This window comes from Ptychodera flava, chromosome 12 (assembly GCF_041260155.1).
Source record: "Ptychodera flava strain L36383 chromosome 12, AS_Pfla_20210202, whole genome shotgun sequence".
In the NCBI taxonomy this organism is placed as follows: Eukaryota; Metazoa; Hemichordata; class Enteropneusta; family Ptychoderidae; genus Ptychodera; species Ptychodera flava.
Window position 1 is genome coordinate 30,104,988 of NC_091939.1, and position 22,345 is coordinate 30,127,332.

The 22,345-nt window shown below is 35.1% G+C and overlaps 1 protein-coding gene across 1 annotated transcript in view; it reads right to left on the reverse strand.

Annotated features, from left to right (window-relative positions):
- Positions 1-6,804: 6,804 nt before the first annotated feature.
- LOC139145584 (rabankyrin-5-like) overlaps positions 6,805-22,345 on the reverse strand; it is a 54,037-nt gene continuing 38,496 nt past the window's right edge. Inside the window, 10 exon segments of the mRNA XM_070716832.1 lie at positions 6,805-11,724; positions 12,449-12,539; positions 14,170-14,316; positions 14,705-14,829; positions 15,666-15,756; positions 17,932-18,079; positions 18,883-19,059; positions 19,512-19,712; positions 20,420-20,576; positions 21,538-21,825. Of these exon segments, the coding sequence (XP_070572933.1) occupies positions 11,592-11,724; positions 12,449-12,539; positions 14,170-14,316; positions 14,705-14,829; positions 15,666-15,756; positions 17,932-18,079; positions 18,883-19,059; positions 19,512-19,712; positions 20,420-20,576; positions 21,538-21,825 (1,558 nt within the window). The 3' untranslated portion in view covers positions 6,805-11,591.

Genomic DNA, 22,345 nt, shown 5'->3' on the forward strand with positions numbered 1-22,345 from the left:
TAGAAATTCAAAATGGCCGCCATCCCTGTGTTAACTCTATGGAGAAAAATAAAAATTTTCGAATTTCGAAAACTATGCCGGTGAAAAGTTTTCTTTCACCATGAGCTTTAAAATGAACCCCCACATGCGGTATATCAGAAGAGAATTGTAAAAGTTTGACAGTCCGAATGTCTGTCCCCGAGGTGCGTTCTACCTTAAACAGTCACACAAAATTTCCACAAGAAGATGGGGTAAATTGTCATAATATATACTGTATGTACATCTATTAAATCTGTTGTTAAGACTTCCTTTGGACAGCTTCCCTGAATCATTTTAACCCCTTGAGTGCGTAATTTTTCCCACCAAAATTTTAGTACAGCCTTTTACCACTTTTTATGGATATTTCTGTAATTTTTGTGACAATTTTGGACCAAACTGACATCAAAACTTTTTCATCAAAATTTGGCAAAAATCTGAAAAAATTTGACCGGGATACATCTTATAAAGGTGACAAAAATTGACTTTGGCACTCAAAGGTTTAAATTAACCAGGGGACATTCTCAGTCTTAGGAGGAAGCTAATCAAATCAAACTTTGATCTCAGATTACAATGAAGGTACAGGCTTCAAAATTAAAAACTTTTAAAACAGAGTCCCTGCTCAGAGGTTGAAATTGTATAATTTTTACAATTTTTACCAGTGTTTTTAAAGTTTAACATGTGCATGATTATATGAAATGTTGAATGTGTAATATCTTTACAGGAGCATTTTCATTGCAGCATTATTCTCTTAGATTTTGTAGCCCCTTCAGTACTATACTTCTTCAACACTAACTTCATGTAGGGTCAAAGTTCCCAAACTTGGTGTCTACTATTCTTGAAAATGATCACATTTAACTTATTAATGAATAGAATTTCATTTCAGACAGACATCCAAAGGTGTGTTGGGTGCATGCTGACTATAGTATAAATCAGTGCCTCTTGACATCCTATACTGTATGATCCACCTAATTGTTCTACTCTTGAATGAAAATGATGCAAGGTTTTCTAGCAGACTTAATATGCCCAAAAGATTACATGATGCCGGTACAAACAAACCTGCAAGTACCAACACATTAGAGACATGCTTGTATTTCTGTGCATGGTGTCAGCTACCTTAAGAAAATGAATCTTAGGTAGTTTAGACTTTGTAAGCCTCTCAAACATTCTATAAATATCAGTTTTAAAACAGTCAAAAACAGTAATAGTAATTTTGACATTTCAAAAATAGGAATCTGTGTTCTGAGTAAATTTTGATATTGGCTTATCAAATCAAAGTAAGCCTGTGGAATACGATGGTATCAACCGGGACTCGAACCCACAACGCACGGCACCCAATCACCTAGCGAAGAGGACAACAGACAAACCGCTCGACTAAATCCCCAATCCTAATAAAGATTGGAAGATAGACTTGAATGCAAAGTCACCCAAAACCGAGCATTATTATATTTCCACTAAATTCAACCTGGTAATTGTGACCTTTAACCTCTGAAGACACATGAGATTATGAAAGTAACATATCAGTACAATTTTGATGCCTTGAAAAGTGACCATAAAATATCCACAGATGGTCTAGCTTTGAATGGCATGAATTCAAGATTTGCATTTTCATAAATCTCTCTCTCTCTGGAGGGACTGATTCTCATCATACCTCCATGCTTGTAAGCATTTTACCTTTCAGATAAATCTACAAAAAATGAAGGAAGAAAAATACAATGAAAACAAAATACACCAGATAAATACCCATGCCTAAAGAAATGGTGAATTCAGAATGAAGCGTTGTGACTGAAGGGGCTCACAACAAAATATAATAGGGGGCTTTTAAAGACTATAACAGTTTTGGTGTTGGTATTAGTTAAGGTAAAGTTTTGACATTTTCTATTATGAATGTACTTTAAAGAAAAAAGTGTACCATTTATTATTTAACCCTTTTCCTGCCAAGTCCATATTTCACCATCAGGTCAAGATGGTTAAAATTAATGAAATACAACGTATTCCATATGATGTATTTTAACATAATACTGTACATTTGAAGGCTGTTGAAAACATAATACTGTAAACTTGATTTTTTTGGACAAAAGATGCTATAACATACTAAGCCAAGTGGGTGAAAATACGTCATGTTTTGGCTCAATACCGCTTTTTACTGACTCAGCTGATTGGGAAGTGATACAGTTATTACTGTCTGGCAGGAAAAGGGTTAATTGCATGCAGTTTGTAAATGTTGCATTGATAAATATTGTTCCCTTTTGTGTTCTGTTTTAAGTACACCATGAACAATATAGATACCACTTTGCAGTTTGTGTTGTCTTTACCCCAAGAGTTACTTTCAATATCATTAGGGTACATTTTTTGCTCACAAAGCTTTTTGTAGACATAGATTGTGAGAGATATTTCAGAGCCTATTAGTATGATAAAGATCAACTTTATTTATGTGTAATTATTTCCCTGTACAGCATCAATCTATGCAAATGTGACATTATGGTACCTTGTTCACGTCAGATTTTTAGAGTGTTTTGCATGAAACTACCCAGTATATGCAGAAGAGCAGTTGTAATTGAAGAATATAAAGTCTGAATTTGTGCCAAGAAATATGCAAGATACAATGCTGCAGTGAAATTTGTACAGTTTTTAGAAACATTGATCTCTGATAGTATGTGTAGTTATTCATAACTTTGCTCTGCCCTGTTGAGTATTTATTCTCTTCCGGTAAAATATGTTGCAGCTATGGCAAGGTTTCAAGGGTTTCATTTGGTTGGCGTTTATTATTTTGACTCATTTTCATGAAGTAAGATGTTGCCAGTAACCGCGTCATGTGTTTTGATGTTGTTATTTTCTCATTTATTCAGTATCCAAGTATTTCTCACCCAGAAAATTATCATTGATAATCTGTTTAGTTGTATAAAGAATTAACTTCAAAAACCAGTTCGGTCCAGATTTTCAGTGCTTTTTGAACACTTTCAAAGCAATAATAATTCCATGGAATACTGAAGTCCCCATCAATAGTCTGTCACCGAGTCTTACTAATACTGGCCACTTTTTGACAGATTTCATCATTAGTAGCGATTAAAATACTTCTGACAAAATGAATCTACTTGTATACATTTTTCCGGCCCAAACATCTCCAAAATTTGACATATCCATAAGTACGTAATTTTGATGAACAGGTAATTTAAGACTACCAGTGGTAATTATTGGCCTGCCCTCTAGTCCTGCGTGGTCAATAGGGAGAAACAAGATGCAAGAGCACAGGTGATTGGCTCACATTGAACAGAGGACATCCCCATATCAAAGGGAACTTGTCAGAGGTAGTTTGAAGTTTTAGCTTCGTTGAGTGTCAGGCTATATTTCTTTCAAGTACTGTAAATTCAACATGGTAGATGTAAATTTTAAGTGTTCCTAGTTCAGATACATCTGATGAAGAAAGGTTTCAACATTGACTTATCAATGCCTTATAAAATGTTGGTTGTTGTCAGTCCAAGTATTAGATTTTTTGTTTCCACCAACTTACGATTTCCAGTCACTAAACAGTCAACCAGCAAATTTGACATTTCTGTCTAAATTTTGTCACGTTTACTGCAAAAACCCTTTTACTAAATGATATATTACTACCACAAAAGTAAACATTGTTTTAAAATATGCCGCATGAAATCCTAATAAATGATATTTTGTTAGGTTTGTTCTCTTTTACCAAAGTCCAAAGGTTTTTCATCCAAATATCACCAGCTGTTGGAATGAGTAAATACAACATGGATATGTAAACCTTTCGCCAAATCTACAACTTATTTAGCACAGGGTTTGGAAATTTGTCATGTGATTTTATTTTTGAAGAAGGCATGCATTCATGACACGTTGTTATTTATTTCAAAATATTCACTCCCCTAGATTTGTGAGTTGTGAGTTGTAATTTTTTCCACTGTCACATTTAGCAGTTGTGAACCCACTTCTTCATGTACCTGTCAAGTCTGAGGTTGAAACAGTTTTCAGCAGACTTCATGCTCCTCCCCCGCCCACCATCCTTTTTGAGGATTTTATCATCTTTGCCCAGCCTTCTCTTGATGCAAGACTGATGCCTCAACCAAGCAATAAAGTTTAGAATGTCTTCATTGTTTTGCATGACAATTTCAAGTCACAAGTAGGCTCCTTGCTTCCCAGTCTATCAGTCAAGTCAAATAAAAAATTTGCAGCATGTTTTAGGATCACATTTCTGGCATATTTTAAAATCAGACGTAGTTGAAGTTCTATTATTATTGATTTAAGGATAGACAATATTTTCACCATACTGTCTACCCACGCATTGTACATTTATCATATTCGCACTAGCTTTGTTGATAAGTTTATTGTATTCAGGGAAGAAATTATGATACGGAGAATTACATACTTTTAAACTCAATGATTGCAATGTACATTACTGCTACGTCTTGAAGTGTACGTAAAAATCAGAGTGAAGTTCTATAGAAAAGATAATCAACTTTGTTAAGTATTATGAGTTTATTTTGCTTAAATGACTCAATTGCTGCATTATCATACGATACTTGAATCTTTCAAAACTGTGAAATGTATGTTGTTCATTGTTCCTCCTGTGTTTATTATCAAGCAATAAATATACATGTTTAGAAAAGACTGACCAAGTGTTCTTTGTTCTGATTGAACCATGGAAGTTATGAATACAGGTATTGTTTTCTTTAAGGTTCCAAATGTGTGGAGAGAGATTGGTCTTTCCGTATGTATGCTCAGTCACCTCAATCAGTGCTGCATGTATTTTTCCCATTTAATAACCACCCATAATTAAAGTACTGACAGACTTTACTAGTAAGCCTATCAAATCAAACTTTTGGGAGTTAGTTGGAACTGCAAGTGATTAATATATTGGGCATACTTGTGGCTAAATTTGACTTATGAACTGTAATTACTCAGGAAAAATGGGTTACTCATCACAAGGGGGCGCCCTTTTCAGTTCTTGGATGTGTGCAACCTTTTGTTCTCTATGGAAATTTTTGTAAACTACCAGTAAATAAATTTCCAGTGAGGGAAATCTGATAATATACTGTGGTCTTCAATAATTTATTAGTTATAGCACAGTCCTATAACCACCAGCTGGCTGTGGTGGAACTTTTGTTATCCTTGTAGCACAGTCTCATCATAGCTGGGATGGGAAGGAGGCTGGGACTGTGGATATAATATATTGACTTCATACATCCATCACATAACAACTGAAACATCTTTTGACTACCTCTGGAACAGATGTGCAGACACACATTTCCTGTGATCAGTGTCATAGTATTCTGCTCTGTTTAAACTGCATTCACAAACTCCTCTGAAGGGGAGGATTGGCAAGGAAAGGGGAATATTTTGGGTATGTTGGGGGGGCATTTGAAAGATTTGGGCACTTAAGGAGGGGGGAGTCAAAACAAAACTCTCTGATTGATATGAAATATGTGTTGGGTTGTCTCTCAAATAAAAATCACAAAAAAAGTAATTGTATGGAAAAAAAACACGATCTCTGTTGTGTATTTATTGTTCCGAATACATACACAAATTATACAGGTACTTTCTCACTCCCATATGCATTAACCAAGATCACATGGAACTGCTTCAGCCTCTTTAGTCTCTGTGTCAACAGGAACATTAATTAAATTAGAACTAGAATTCATTTGTCATCAATAACAATGACTACTGTCTTTACATATCTTATATTGAGTATTTGCCAAACAATATTTGTTACTCTAGCATGTGAACAAGAAACTGCAGTTGATACACAGAACAGAATGAACTGAAAAATTGGCCAAAAGGCACAGCTAATGCCCCTTTTATACAATGATGTTAGCTATGTTCAGTTTTCCTGACGGGAGGAAGTCATCCTTTTTCCAAACCTTTTTTCATGTGATCCCTGTTTTTCTGTTTTACAAGATGAATGTAAGAGAAAATATTTCAAAACAGTGCCCCCTCTTCCCTGGAAGACAAACACACACACCCCCCATCCTAAAAATCTGTCCATTCCCAAATTAGGCCAATTTTATTTTGAGGGTGAGGATATTTCAAAATTACAGCGAGTCAGAAGGAGGCATTTGAACACTATTGTTGGACACTATTTAGTCTGAAATCAAGGTACAAAACATATTTAAAACAGTTGATGGGCTTTTAGAATTTTTGCCAGATGTGCTTTGATGAAGCCGCTTTAAGAACACAACATCATTTAAAACTTTGTATCTGCTGTATCATATACAGTTCAACAGTTGTATACTTTTTGAGCATCTAACCCCAGCTGATTTGCAGCGGCATGGAAGGATGTTATCTGATGGGCAGATAGTCATCTTCTACAGCAACTTAAAGGAGTATGAAACTAGGGCTAATGTATAGCTGATTGGCTGTGTAGAAAAAAAGTATAAACGATAAGCCGACCAATTGGCTCTATTAAAGCTTCCGAGAGGATGCACATTAACAGTCTGACTATCATGTCAGCCATGCCCTGATATTATGCCATGTCATTGAAATCAGAGGTGCACAGGTATGCAGGAACATTCAATGGACAAAATTCACATCTACCTCTGACAATGGTTGTCTGTAAAGCAATCTGTGATGTCATAAAAACCGTTCTGATATTGAGGACAATTTTTGGAACATGAACTTGACGATTCTCATCTAAAATGCTTTACTGGTAGTCTGGGAAACATTTCATGTACGTTGTGATGACAAAAAATGTGTCCACAAAAAGGTTTAACTGGACTTACGAGTTCAAGTTCATAATTTCGTATCATTCTTTCACAAATAAGCAGGGACAATATACAGTAAGTTTCACGGATTCTTTTTATTTGTTGCATATTAGGAACAGTAAAGCAAATGGTGACAAAGATTTCAAATTAAAAAAAAAAGCTTACTAAAATATCTGAAATAAACCATTGCCAAGATCATTTTCATTGGGAACTGTAAACAGACATGAAATAAATAAATTTGACAAATTTTCTAAATATCTCTTCATTTCATGATTTGGTTTATGTTCATGCTTTACAAACTAGCTTGGTTATTATCTGTAGTAATGAAAACAAATTTCGGTAAAACAATAGACATTTTCACAATTTTTTTTCAAAAGTTTCATCACAAATAGAGACATTTTCATAATTCAAAATATATGCTTGATTATAGAATCCACAAAGACAGCAAAATTTCTGAGAAGTGGAACCAAGCAGGCAGAAATCTGGATGTGAAGCAGTTGAAAAAGAAAATGCAATTCTTGCTTACGTATACAGAAATCAAAGTAAAATTCTACCCTATCATCGACAGCGCTATTATCTATTTTCCATATCACCAAGGGCATATGTATTTTATATAGATGTTTGAGTTAAGAGTCTCTCATAAAAATTTCAGCTTTATAATGAGGAAATATACACAAAGGAAAAACTACCATTTTTTTAATATACTTTTTTTTTTTGTGTGTTTTCACATGAGTTGCTAATGCTCAGCGTCTATTCCATGCTCTCTGCTAGCTTCATTTGAACTTGATACTTTGCAGATACACGGTGATTCCTCTAATGAAATCAGTGATGACCATAGCAGCTTTAAAACTGCATTGATAGAAGCTTACCTCAAACATGAAAACTATGTATATTCTGTGTACTGAGTATATTTTACATTTCTTGTGTAAAGACAGGCAAAATACAATGCACACAATATTCTTGAACTGGTTCCCAAATTTGCAAATAAAATCAAAAAACAATATTTAACTTACAAATATAAAATAATAAATACAAACCTGACCTGATGGATTTGCTGACCTTTATAATGCTGTATTTTTTTTTGGCAGAAACAAGATTTCACTGACATACATTTAGAATTCTCAGAGTTAACAATTTTTATTTTACTAAGAATACACATGATAGGCAGATAAAATCAAATCAAATCAGTTTTTAAAATGGCTTGTTTTTCGCCTAATATACTATGCTTACAATAATTTTGACCCCTTGGAAATAAACACTCTGCTTACACCTTACCAATCAAACTAATCTATACCAATGTGAGTTTCATACCAGCTTGCGATAATAAGTACCAGCTCCCATTTTGAAATTGGCAACACCTATCTTAGTGTACAGAAGTAGTGAAATAAAACAAATACAGGGGATTTAAATGAAAGGTTATAAACTGCAGCATCAAATAACACCAAGAATGCATTCCAAATGCTTCAGAATTCATACCGTGCAGAGATATGTATGCTGTATCAATATAAGACAATTTATTCTTACAGATTTTAAGCTGCAGCAAAATGAAAATGTTTGTTTGTGAGTTCTCCATCCTAGCAAGCTTCTGTTAAGTTTCATGACGTTAACAGAGTTTCCTTGCTACATGTGACTGATGTTGGTGTGGGTATTATGAAAAAAACCAAGGACTATTTCAATTTTCGGAACCACAGTCTCTACAACACTGGTTTACAAACGCTCCTTATGTGACAAGCTATGATACATTCAAGTTAAAATGGTAGGCCTTTCATGATAGGCTGAGGCCTATCTGGGAACTAGTGGAGGAAGTTTGGTAGAACAACATGATTTTGGATGTAAAATTGAGCTGCAGCACTATACTGTGTGTGATTTATTCATTTTCATTTCACAAGTATACCGTTATATATGTACATGAATATCTTGTGAGTTTTTAGAGAAATATCTAAGAGAAAACACCATGCCCACAGGAACTGTATATGTACTGTTGAACAAAAATGAGGTTTTTTCTAATTTCTTACCAATTTAACCATTATAGTTTTTATTGATGTATATGCACAGCATAGACTAACTGGCTATATTATTTCTCTAACACGCTGGCTGGACGTTGGAAATTACCAATTTTGTTCAAAACATATCCCATTATTGTTATGCAGGGGTACTGGTTGTAGTAACCACAAAATGAAAGAGTCCAGAGTCACACCTCAGACGGCTTTGCTCACTAAAAGATGACAGAATACACAGAGAAAACAAACCGACAAGTCAAATCTTGGAAGTAGAGTATGTGAGAGATCTACAAGTTGTGTGTCTTTCATGGCTAATGTTTGCCACTATAGTTACTGACAGTGGGACTAATTTGAAATATTACAATCTGTGTAAGTTATCAGCAATACAGCCTTTCAATCTGAAGTTACTCTCTGATTTTTAAATCTCTTCTTGGACTGTCAATGGCACTTTTAAATGTCTCTTAAAATTGCTAAAAAAATAATTTCACTAACTTTCTCCATTTCATTCATAACATTCAGTCTTTCTACTTTCACTTTCTACAAATTGCCTTCTCCTTCTTGCAAGTTTTTTGTCTCTATTCCCCTACATCCTGCCCAACACTATATATCGGAAGTTGTTAAGGCTATGGTAAATCAAGGAAAGACTGAACATTGATGAGTAGGTATTCTGGATGTGAAAGATACAAGTACAGCATAATAAGATGTTCTGTCTACATGCATGTACAGTGACACTGCCCTCACAGGTAACTTTCTAATAACAGTACCTCCACACAGGACAGAATCTCAAGGTCGAACACAGACATTTGACAGTGTGTTACACATATAGTTCTCTATTAAAGACATTTTGGTGTCATTAATTAACAGCTTTCCCTACACTGGTTGCGACTGAGGACACAGTGTTCTGTTATCACACACTGAAGATCAAGCGCTTTTTGTTTTCTACATAAAGAGCTGAAAGTCTGAAATATACTCCCAGTACATAGACCCTCCAAAACAGGATCTATGCCCAGTACACGTAGCAACCACAACTTGTATCTTAACCGAAACTCCTTGTTATAAGTCAGACATGGCTCCTTATACACATACCAATAATGGTATTATGCAAATTGAGTTTCAAAAACACACTGTTTTACACAAATAGTCTTGTCACCTTTCCTATTATCACAAGAAAATCGTACACTTCTACAATTGATGACACAGAATGCTGTGACCGTAATTGCATTCATATTGTCATTACGGGCATAGCTAAACAAAATTAAATTAAATTAAAATCAGATGTACAGATTTTATGAGTTCTGTCTTTTCCCTGGCTATGAACTCTATTGTGTTCAATGTGCTGATGTCACCTCCCTACACGTGATCAATCCACATCACTACAGCTGATTTTAATCAGATTGAGCAAATCATATCAAGTGATAAGTCACATTGAAAGGAATTATGGAACTGAAAATAATACATCCATCAATAAAATTTATCAGAAGTTGTCCGTGTAATCTACAACTGGTCACTAACACTACATGTATCATGTGTACTAATCTATGCCACCTAATTTTACTACATGTATATTATATTTTGTTATTCATAGTTCATGGTATATTCATAAACACTTGTATGTACTACCATGGTGTACTGTGGAAAGCATATGACATACTATCTTCAAGTACATGTGTTTGTCCATGTTGAATGTATATAAAAGCTGTGTGTTCATGGTGCGTTGATTGGTGGTGAGAATTTGTTTGAACTACTAGCTTTGATTCAAAAATTTATGCACCATCGCACATATTTGAACTTGGACTTCATATTATTAGAAACTGTGCACAAATAAAGGTCACAATAATTTCATGTAATAGCACACTTTTCAATACCAATGGTGCAACTTTTCACCATTGCAATTTAGTCTGGCAGGCTTGATCCACTTTGTATAGGTTGTTCCTATATATGGCATACACATGGAGACATTAAAGTGAAAATGATTTATCAGTTTGATCTCAATGCAGGATTAATTCTGGCAGATGACAATACTGTACTCCTACATATATTTTTTTCAACAGTGAGTATTTTGTTTCAAACTTTTTAATCAGAGCAGATGATTCAGGAGCAACGTTTCTCCTTCTTTGACCAGTCAAATCTTACATGTCAGCACAAAAAATACCAATATCCCACGAAGGTTTTCCCATTACCATGGTGACAGCCAATCAACTGCCACAGAAATCTTTACAAAAGCACTTTACTGTCATTCTGTAAAGATAAGCCATCCATTTTATAACATGTTAGGACCCAAAAAAACGCATGCAAATAGAAATCTTCCAGTCGTTCTTCAAAACGTTTGAAATGGCGATAAAACTTACACTTTAAACGTCATGAGGAAAGTAAATTTGAGATGTTTTCTTGCATTTTAAAACATTAACTTGGATATTTATTTACCAACGATAACAAACAGTAATTCTTGGACTGTCTCCATGTATACAATACAGGTTTAGTTTTGCAAATCAAATTCAGGTCTATTTCAGATAAAATCAGATCAATTGAAAGGGTATTCCACTTTTTAACAACATTTCTGCAAAAGAATCTTCAAAATATTAAAGTATAATTGTGACATAAACTTGATGTATTCAGACAACACATCTTTACTGGCACAGTATCTGATATTCGTCCAAACAATTTTGGTTTTGAGGTAAAGCTTATAAATTAAATAAAATTATTGGCTGCTGTAATAATGGCAAAGCTTTGTTGGATAAAATACGACACACACATCTCTTCATCCGTCCAAATACATACACTTGACAATATAAAAGCATTCCTACGCGGAAGACAACAGAAATGCATAGAAAATAGCAAAGCTGGCCGAGTTGTCCGTGAAGTTCTACGGGGCGCCTCCGAGTGTGAGAACATCAAAGCAGATATCGCAAACTCGGACTGGTTTGTTGAGGTCATACTTTATGATGGGCATCATCTTGGCAGAGCACTTGGAACAGAGGATGCGACCACAGTGACGGCTGAAAGTTGAAATAAAATGCAATCACTATTTGCACCAAAACTTGTAAAAGTATCTGAATATTGGGTACAAATGCTGTTCATTAATTAATCATGAAATCTCTGTTGGACTTTAACCCTTTTCCTGCCAGACAGTATTAAGACTATTACTTCCCCATCAGCCAAGTCAGTAAAAAGTGGTATTGAGCCCAAACATGACGTATTTTCACCCACTTGGCTTGGTATATTATAGCATCTTTAGTCCAAAAAAATCAAGTTTACAGTATTTATGTTTTCAACAGCCTTCAAATGTACAGTATTATGTTAAAATACACCATATGGAATATGTTGTGTTTCATTAATTTTAACCATCTTGACCTGATGGTGAAATATGGACTTGGCAGGAAAAGGGTTAAAGACACTGATAAAACATTAATGCAATGAGTGTTTTTTCTTGGATCACAAGAGACAATGCCTAGAGACGTCACGCTCAAAGATGCAAAAGTCGCTTCTCTCACAAAATATACACAATATACATGTACCGGTACATTGCTGGTACATAATTTACCACCTTGTTTTCATAAAATTAACAAAGAGACACTTTCAAAGCAAATATCAAAATCTTTCAACATCTGTTGCCCACTTGTGATGACATGACTAGTATATTGTATATGTTCAGAACCCATGTCTGTTTGTGAGTGGGTGAGATGAACCAAAAAGTATGATTACTCCATCATGTTTTCTTACCAGTGATGTTTTCTAGTTTTGATTCCAAATTTAACCTGACATTCTTGGCAAGTCTCACACTCTGACCATCTTGGTTCTGCTGACAGCATATCTGTTTGTAGAAAATAAAACGTGATTGTTTGGTCAGAAACCAGATTTTTTATCAGTCAATTTCACTTAAAGCCCCTGTAGCTGGAACTCTTGAAATTTAAGGACCTGAAAAAGGCTTTTCTTTTTTCTCTGGTTTTCTTTAAATTCTACAAATTTAAAGGATATAGTCCTTTACCACTGAAAAATTGGACAAGAAAATTTAAATTTTAATCGTTATTTTGATTTCCCGCCATTTTTAAAAATTGATAATATTACAACGAAAACATAGCATATGATGTCCTGGTACCTGGTAGAGCTAGAACATTCAGCACTATGCATTATATTGGACTATTCTGTTGTTTCTGTGAAGATTCCAATGCATATATGCACTGCATACTGTGTTTTTGCTTTATTTGCATGAGGCCGCCATTTTATGTTTGGGGAAACATTTATTATTTATCTTGCTAAAAGTTGCACATGAAGTCCCAGTGGACAGTTTATTCTACTGGTATAAACACCCCTCAATGAGTACATTCTCATGAACTTGTTTTAGTTTGGAAGAAAAATCACAAAAATAATGCGAAAAAGATACAGCTATCGGGCCTTTAAGGTAGAATGTGCCTCAGGGACATATTCGTACTCTGAAACTGTTACAATTCTTTTCTGATCTACAACTTGTGGGGGTTCATTTTGAAGCTCTTGGTGTGAGACAACTTTTTACTGTCTTAGTTTTTTTGAAAATCAAAAATTTTATTTTTCTCCATAGAGTTAACACTGGGATGGCAGCCATTTTGAATTTCAGGTAACAGTAAACCTTGGGTAAGTTTTTTCTCTAGTGCAAAAATTTGCACGGTGACCCCCAATTTTCATTCGTGATTTTGAAAGAGGACAGTTCAAAGATTCCTTGAGGAAAGTTTGAGCAAAAGTTTAAGTCTTTCATTTTCAAAGCGCATACTACCATAAAGAAATGTGTTACTTTATTCTTTGAATATGTCACCTCAACAATCATGATTATCTTTATCAAGACTACCGGTATATGGCCTGGGTCATTAGCTGCATACACACAAGTGAGATCTTCCCAGGGGTTAGAATGGTGGCAAGTTTTGACAAATTTTACATCAAAATTGCCCCACTTTACCCTAGGTGAACATGTTTGTCAACCATGCAACTTGAACAAGGTTAAGATCTCAAAACAGGGACAAGATGCAATTGCTTTATGGTAGAATGCGCCTGGGACAGATATTCAAGCAATCTTTAATCCACTACGGTCCAGGAGAGTGTACAATATTGCGTAAATAAAAGTTACAGTGACGGTCACATTTGAAACATGCCGCAACTTTAATATCAAAGTCAACACCAAAAATTATTGATGGCTAATTTCAAGACAATGGATCTGCTGAAATTTCCAAAGTATTTTTGTCAAACAAGACAATCACAGTTCATGAAAACATGATGTATACTTTCTGTACACTTCCTCGGTAAGGTCTGCTACTCAACGACATATCTGCCGAACACATCCACCATCCCAAGTCCCTGGATCAAAACTTTTTAACCCACTCACCCCCATTTCCCTCTTTAGAGGTCCAGCTTTACCATAGAAAACAATGGGATTGGCTCAAACCACTGTGGTGAAAGGGTTTATGTCTACTCACCTAGTAACCTAAATAAAAGCTGCTTTGTTGCTACTTGTGCATTGAATATTGATATTCCTTGTTTGTTGACTGTGCCAAGACATGCTCCAGACCTGACGACAGCTCTACAGAGATTTGCATTGCCTTGTTGATATGCTAGTAGTAACACTGGAATACAAGCAATACAGAACTCACTGATAAATCCCATTTATAACAATAATACTGTAAAGCCTTCAAAACTCAAAATATTGCTTCATATTACTCACCATTTTCTTATTTTACCTTTCTTTGTGGCACCTGTACAAAGACTATGCAAGGAAAGTCTAATGAGCAAAAACTGATTTCATACATGTTCTCAAAGGTTAAGATATGATAATAGTTACAGATGTTAATTTGAATGTATGTGATTTTGGGAATTTTTTCGCAATGTCTAAAACTTCTTGTGGGAATTGCAGTAAAAGAATAATTTTTACATAATAAATCTTTTTGAAACTTTTTCCTGTTAGATATGTCACTGCAGATATCAAACGATGTGAAAAAGTTGAAATAAATGTACCTGTATTTCCCTCAGCATCAGGCGTATCTACTGGATAATCTGGCATACATTCTTTGAATAGTTCAAAAATTGCAGCCGCGTTGTCTCTACCGTACTGACCAAGTATATGCATTGGTGTCTGTCCTCTGTCACAAACAAACATGTGTAAGTTGAACACACTGTAACTATTCACAGCAACAACTGAAAGGCTGTTCCATGATTGTAATAGTTCTTCCCATCAACAAGGACTATGTGTACTCCAGTAAGGTAGGATGCACCTAACGGATAGATATTTGCACTCTCAAACTTTTACAAGTCTTTTAGCCTATCACTTGTAAGGGCTCATTTTGCAGCTTATGGAGTAAATAAAGATTTCACCGGCTCAGTTTTGTGAAAATCAGGAATTTCATTTTCCTCCATAGAGATAGCACAGGGATGGTGGCCATTTTGAATTTCAATTATTGGTAAATATTGAGTAATTTGTCTCTCTAGTAACAAAATTTGCAAATGACCCCAATTTTTATACTTAATTATGAAAGAAAATGGTTAAAGGTTTGTTTGAGGAAAATTTGAGCAAAAGTTTAAGTCTTTAATATTTGAGGCATGATCTTCCTTTGGATACTTACACTTCAAACAACACAACACATACTGACATACTGTTACGTAATGGCATTTATTAGTTCTTGACAATTAAATGTCAGTGTTATACAATGTTCAATACTTTTCTCAAGCAAATGCATGATCTTGATACATGATCGGCAAAAGTAAGAATAGCCCTGCCCAAACAGGTACTGTTTGCAATATTCTATCAATCATCAAACCAACATGTAGTTTCAGAATGTTTAATGCAGCTAATGCGTATTAGTATTTGTCATAGTAAGCTCTGTGTTTCACAATCATTTGAAATGGCATACAATGTTTAGTTCTTGAAGTCCCTTTACATATGAAGTTGTATTTTTTGTGATTGACCGTCTTCACTCACCTTAGATTGACATATTCAGCATTGATTCTTGATTCCGTGAGCAAAGCGCGAACACAGTTAATATTCCCTTGCTGTACAGCAACATGAAGAGCTGTCAGAAACAAGCACAAAAAGATCAAAGATAATACACAACAATGCCATGTATGACACACATGAGATTAATACATTGTTCCTGAAAACAACTTCAGCCACAAACTTTCATGTGACTGACTCATTATGGTCACTTGTCATGGAAAATTTGCATATATCCATATTTGGTAAAAAAGGTGTATCAGCCGTTTGTGGAAAATTCATTACAGTAGTGATGTCACACTTGGTTTTACATGGCCAACCAAGTGAGAAATCAGTGATTGGCAGCTATGGATACAGGAGACAGAATTTCTCTTAGTCAAAGATACATCAGATATACAACGTCCTACAAATACATGAAATCAAAGGTTGCATAACTGGGATAACCATGAATAATCTAAAAATTCTACAGTGACACTAATTAACACTACAAGCGACCTAGCGGCCGATATAGCTCCGCTGTGTTTATGTAGAGAATAACTATTTTTGACACATGTTGATGAAGAAGGTGGAAATCTTTGATAGCTCAATGCAGTGGCCAGAGAAAAGTGGCTAAAATAAGCTGCAAAAATACACGATTGAAGATTTCATCATACTTTGAATATATCACATCGAATCATCCCTAAGAACATGTCAACCAAAGCTATCTGATGAGTAGTTTTTTGAGAATAAAATTTTCTGACCAAAAATGGCAACAATTGCCCCAAAAAATAAAGATTGCAGATTTCATCATAATTTCAAAAGATCAAATTTAGTTCATCTATAGAAACCTGTATACCAAATTTCAAAGCTGTTAGACCAGTACTTTTTGAGAAACATTTTTTGACCGAAAATGGGAAAAATTACCCCAAAAATTTAAAATTGAAGATTTCATCATTATTTCAATAAATATCATTTAGTTCATCTATAGAAACCTGTATACCAAATTTCAAAGCTATCAGATGAGTAGTTTTGGAAATACACATTTTTTGACCAAAAATGGCAAAAGTTGCCCCAAAAATACAAAATTACAGATTTCATCAGAAATTCAATATATATTACTTAGCTCATCTGTAGAAACCTGTATACCAAATTTCAAAGCTATCAGACCAGTACTTTTTGAGAAACACATTTTTGACCAAAAATGGCAAAAATTGCCCCAAAATTACAAAATTGCAGATTTCATCATAATTTCAATAAATATCATTAAGGTGATCTGTAGGAACCTGTATACCAAATTGCAAAGCTATCAGATGAGTAGTTTTGGAAATACACATTTTTTGACCAAAAATGGCAAAAATTGCCCCAAAAATACAAAATTACAGATTTCATCAGAATTTCAATATGTATTACTTAGTTAATCTATAGAAACCTGTATACCAAATTTCAAAACTATCAGACCAGTACTTTTTGAGAAATACATTTTTTGACCAAAAATGGCAAAAATTGCCTCAAAAATGCAAATTTGCATATTTCTGCACAATTTGATCAAATCTGAAATACATCATCCCCAGAGACATATGTACCAAATATCAAAGCTATCTGACTGGTAGTTTTGAAGAAGAAGATTTTTAAAGATTGTTTTACCAAAAATGACAAAAATTGCCTTAAAAATACAAATATGCAAATTTCATCACGATTTGAACAAATCTGACTGAAGTCACCCTAAGTAAACTGTATATCAAATTTCAAAGCAATCGGACATATGGTTTCAGAGAAGAAGATTTTTTTACCAAAAACACCAAAAAATGCCCCAAAAATACATATATGCAAATTTCACCACGATTTGAACAAATCTGACTGAAGTCACCCTAAGTAAGCTGTATATCAAATTTCAAAGCAATCGGACAAGTGGTTTCAGAGAAGAAGATTTTTTTACCAAAAACACCAAAAATTGCCCCAAAAATACAAATATGCAAATTTCACCACGATTTGAACAAACTTAAGTGAGGTCACCCCAAGTGAACTGCATATAAAATTTCAAAGCAATTGGACTTGCGGTTTCAGAGGAGAAGGCAATTGTTGACGGACGACGACGACGGACGACGACGACGACGACGACGGAGACGGAAAATTTGATAAGCTCCGCGTCGCTGACAGCGGAGCTAAAAAGCTGATTTTGTTTGTTTTGGAAACAAATTTAAATGCTGCTGAGAAACAGAATATATCATTGGACTTTAGGGAGGAAACACCTTGCTTTTTTTTTGGAGTTACTTACCATTATTCATATTATCATCTAAGGCATCCACTTCTACTTTATTATCTATGAGTACACTACAAATGACTGGGTGGTCATTCATAGCAGCTATGTGTAGACACGTCTGTTTATGGTTGTTTAAATCACCAATGTTGGCTCCAGCTAAAAGCTACCGTAAAAAGAAAAATAATAATATGAATAATAATTACTCGATAACTTTGCCTCATTTATCCTTTCTTTGCAATCCCTTTTTACAAATGAATTTAAAATAACTAGACCATGACTTCTGTTTATTGTGCAATTATTTTTTCCAAATTTAAACAGAAAATCTTCTATTGACCCCAAACCAAGCTAAATTCAGATTGCTTTCATCCCTTTAGAGGGACAAAGTCGGCCATTTTTCATGAATTTTGTTTGATGCAAGATACTACTTATATTGTTTGATATGTTGAAAGATACTGAATAAATGGGTGACCATGCATATATTTGACCCTGGTTTTAAACACGATACATGAAACCATCGCGAAAATGATGACCATTAATTCATTTCGCTATGGTTTCTATTAATTTGTGTAAAACCGGGGTCAAATATATGCATGGTCACCCATTCATTCAGTATCTTTCATCATATCAAACAATATAAGTAGTATCTTGCATCAAACAAAATTCATGAAAAATGGCCGACTTTGCCCCTTAAATGCTAAATCATAGGGTTGTGACAGCATCATTCTCTCCTTCACACACAGAATTACTTTGAGGGATATGCAGGACTTTTTACAACTTGCAAAGTGTTACTGGCATGCGTCGAGAATATTGAGCCAAATATCACATGATAATGGCCAAAGGTTCCTTTTGTGTATCAGGTTAATTTCACCTTATAGGACACATGTTGTTAGTACTGATGAGAAAGGCTACCATACACTTGATCACTCATCAAGAATACTAAATAAAACACACATGATTTCCACTTACCAGATTTCTAACTATCATTTCATTACCAGTCTGTACAGCTAAATGAAGAGGTGTCAATCGACTTGAATCCTGGACTCTGGAGTTGACATTGGCATGCACACTTATCAAGAAAAGCACACTTTCTATATCACTATTGGTTATGGCTAGGTGCAGGAAATTTCTTCCTTTGTTGTCCAGCTGGAGAAAAAAGATACATGATTTTAGGGGTACGCTTCGACTGTTATTTACGTTGTTACAATAGTGTTGTCTACCACAGGTTCTCTGTGCATTTCACGATATCGCATGAAGTGCTGTACCTATCCCATTGGTGGCATCAGTAAAACCTCACTCAAAACCTAATTCATTTGCACATCTATATGTGGTGATTTACTTGGCATCAAGTTTGTCTGTGCATTCTACAATAAATTTCAGTACATGTATATTGCACATATTCAAGCATCTCAGGTTTTTATACATAAATTCCTCATCTTTCGCTAGCAGCGATCACAAGAAATAATTCTGAACAGGCTGTTCACAAAGCCAATCTCTTCACATCCGCTGAAGTCATTCACTTTCATTTACCATTCCAATGGCAGATGCCACTCTGATGTGCCAACTGATGATATCCTGTGATAGCGCCCTCTACTGACCTGTTCAGCAGCTCCTGGCTCCCTTTGTAGTATCATTTGAGCTGCTTTGTTGTTTTTGAATGTCATAGCCGCTGCAAACGGTGTGAGTCCAGTTCTGTCTCGCAGCGTTAGGTCTAACAATGGATGTGACATCAATAATCTAATCAACAAATCATGTTGATTGGTGATTGCTATGTGGATTGGGGTCCTTCCTTCACTATCCTGTGTGGGAAGACAGTTGAATCCATGGTTATTATCATCAAAACAACCACGTGTTAAGGACAGCAGTTCAACACAAATTATGAATTAAATTAAATTCCAAATCCCTTAACTGCTTCAGAAAGAGAGTCAACAGAAGAAAAGTACAAAAATTTATATTGCTTTCTTAGGAAACAATGAAATCTTGCTTGGTTGTTAACACTGAGTTCATAACACTAGTCCGTGCTACAAATATTACCTGGTAATACAATGAAGTATGGTTGAACATACAGGAAGGATATACAGATGTCAAGAAACTAGGAAAACCGACCCATAACACCTATTACAAACTCACTGACTCTGACATAACTTGAAGAAATGTTCAAAGATTCACATCTTAATGTCCAATATGCAAAATTTGATCGATCTATTGTTTTCTCTCATACAGTACTTTCTCAAACTCACTGCAGCCAAAACGTGACTCTTGTTTTCATTAGCTAAACATATGTTAACATGCAAGTTCCAAAAAGCACACTGCACATACCCATATCTAATTTATTATACAATGCCTTTGCATTCATCCTGATAACAAATATATTCATTTTGCAGCGTGAGACAGAAACATGACCAATGCAGTTTTTTAGTAAGAATTATGAAGTGGGCTATTGGTCCTGGGCAACTCTTGTCTGTTACTGTGAGATTCAATATGTAAAACTGTAAATGAAACATACCTTGGCATTGACATCAGCGTTCATTTCTATGAGTGCCTGTACAACTTGCTCCAACCCCCACTGACAGGCTAAATGCAGTGGTCCCTGCCCATCTCTGGCTTCTTCATCGCCTTCTCCATTGGGACCCGGTCTTCGTGGACTATTCACATCACATATACTGATAGAAACAGTAAAGTAATTTACATGTTATGAGTCTTATCTTTGGACACCTACATTTTACAAAATGTGGTTTTACATGTATATTGAAATCACAGGGCACAGCAGTCAGTCCCCTGGGATGGGGGTTTTTAACAGTTTATCTTATTTTATTTTATCAATTTGACTGTGAAATTTCGAATAAAAATATAGACTCCAAACTGTCTGGCTGAGCTTTTTAATACCTACAAGTCCTTATCTCCTCTTCAACCAGTGTACATACCACTCTAATTGCTCCGCAAACATTGTCAACTTGTTAATCGGCTGTGCGTATCAGTGAATTAGCTGATTAAGTCAACACCACATTTTACTGTGTGTGGGATGGCTGTGGGGTATTTGAAATTTCACAGTCAAAATTGATAAAATAAAATAAGATAGACGTTAAAAAACCCCCTCCCTCCCCCATCCCAGGGGACTGACTGCTGTGATTGAAATGAGCTGCGATGAAAATACTAAACTATACAATAAACTTGCAAGTAACATAAATGCAACAACATTCGACCTCTCAAACTTTTACAATTCTTTACTGATGTCAGTACCACTTGTGGGGGTTCATTTTAAAGCTCTTGATGTGCAAAAACTTTTCATGGTCTTAGTTTTTCGAAAATCAAAACTGTTATTTTTCTCCATAGAGTTAACACAGGGATGGCGGTCATTTTGAATTTCAAATATCAGTAAATCTTGGGTAATTTGTTTCTCCAGTACCAAAATTTGCACAGTGACTCCCAATTTTTATTCTTGATTTTGAAAAAAACGGTCGAAAGATTCCTTGAGGAAAGTTTGAGCAAAACTTAAAGTCTTTCACTTTATAGGCACATATTACCTTAAACTTATCAGCCAGTAAGATTAGAATATAGAATTTTTTGAGCATGTAAATTATATTACCTTAAAAGGAGACAAATATATATTATTTGCATACACACCTCCTAATAAGGAAACAGGCCACAGCTTCATTGTTTTCATCAATTGCTCTGTGTAGTAATGTTTGTTGACATCCACCTGGTCCACGTCCCCATGCGTTGGTATCACAACCATGTCTGACAAGCGTTGAGGCGACGTCTTCCTGCCCACTCTCTAGAGCTATCCACAGGGGTGGGTTACCGTTTTCGTCAACAATGTTCATGTTTGCTCCACGCACACACAGAGCATCGACGACAACTGGTAGATGGCGTTTGATAGCTGCCTGCAGAGGAGTTTCATTCCCTCTTGTTCTGTGATGGACAAAAAGATAATCACGGTTTTATTCAAAAAAATATCACAATGATAATATCAGAGTCTGAAACAGACCATTTATCATGGTCTGCAAGACTTTGAAAAACCACTAGTGACTGTGGTGATTGAAGCGCCAGTAGCTGTAACTTATTGTTTTTGTTTTGTATGTCAATAACAGTCCTTGCTCTGCTCCCAAAAGTGGGTTGAAATACACTGTATTTGGCAAGACAACCCAGCCTCTACATGTATAGACTGCATTATTTGTTGACATGTGAATTCTGATATAGAATAGAATTCAAATGTACACAATAACAGTGCATTTTATACATATACACCCTGTGTTGACAAGCTAAATAGTTGGTGTTTCAATATGATTTAGGGAGTAGAGCGAGAAATTGCACTTAACGCAAAAAACAAAAACAGGGTAAAAACTATCAAAAGTTACAGTTACTGGCCCTTTAATGCATTTTTTTAACATTGCAATACAACACAATACACAGATAGCAAACTACCATAGAA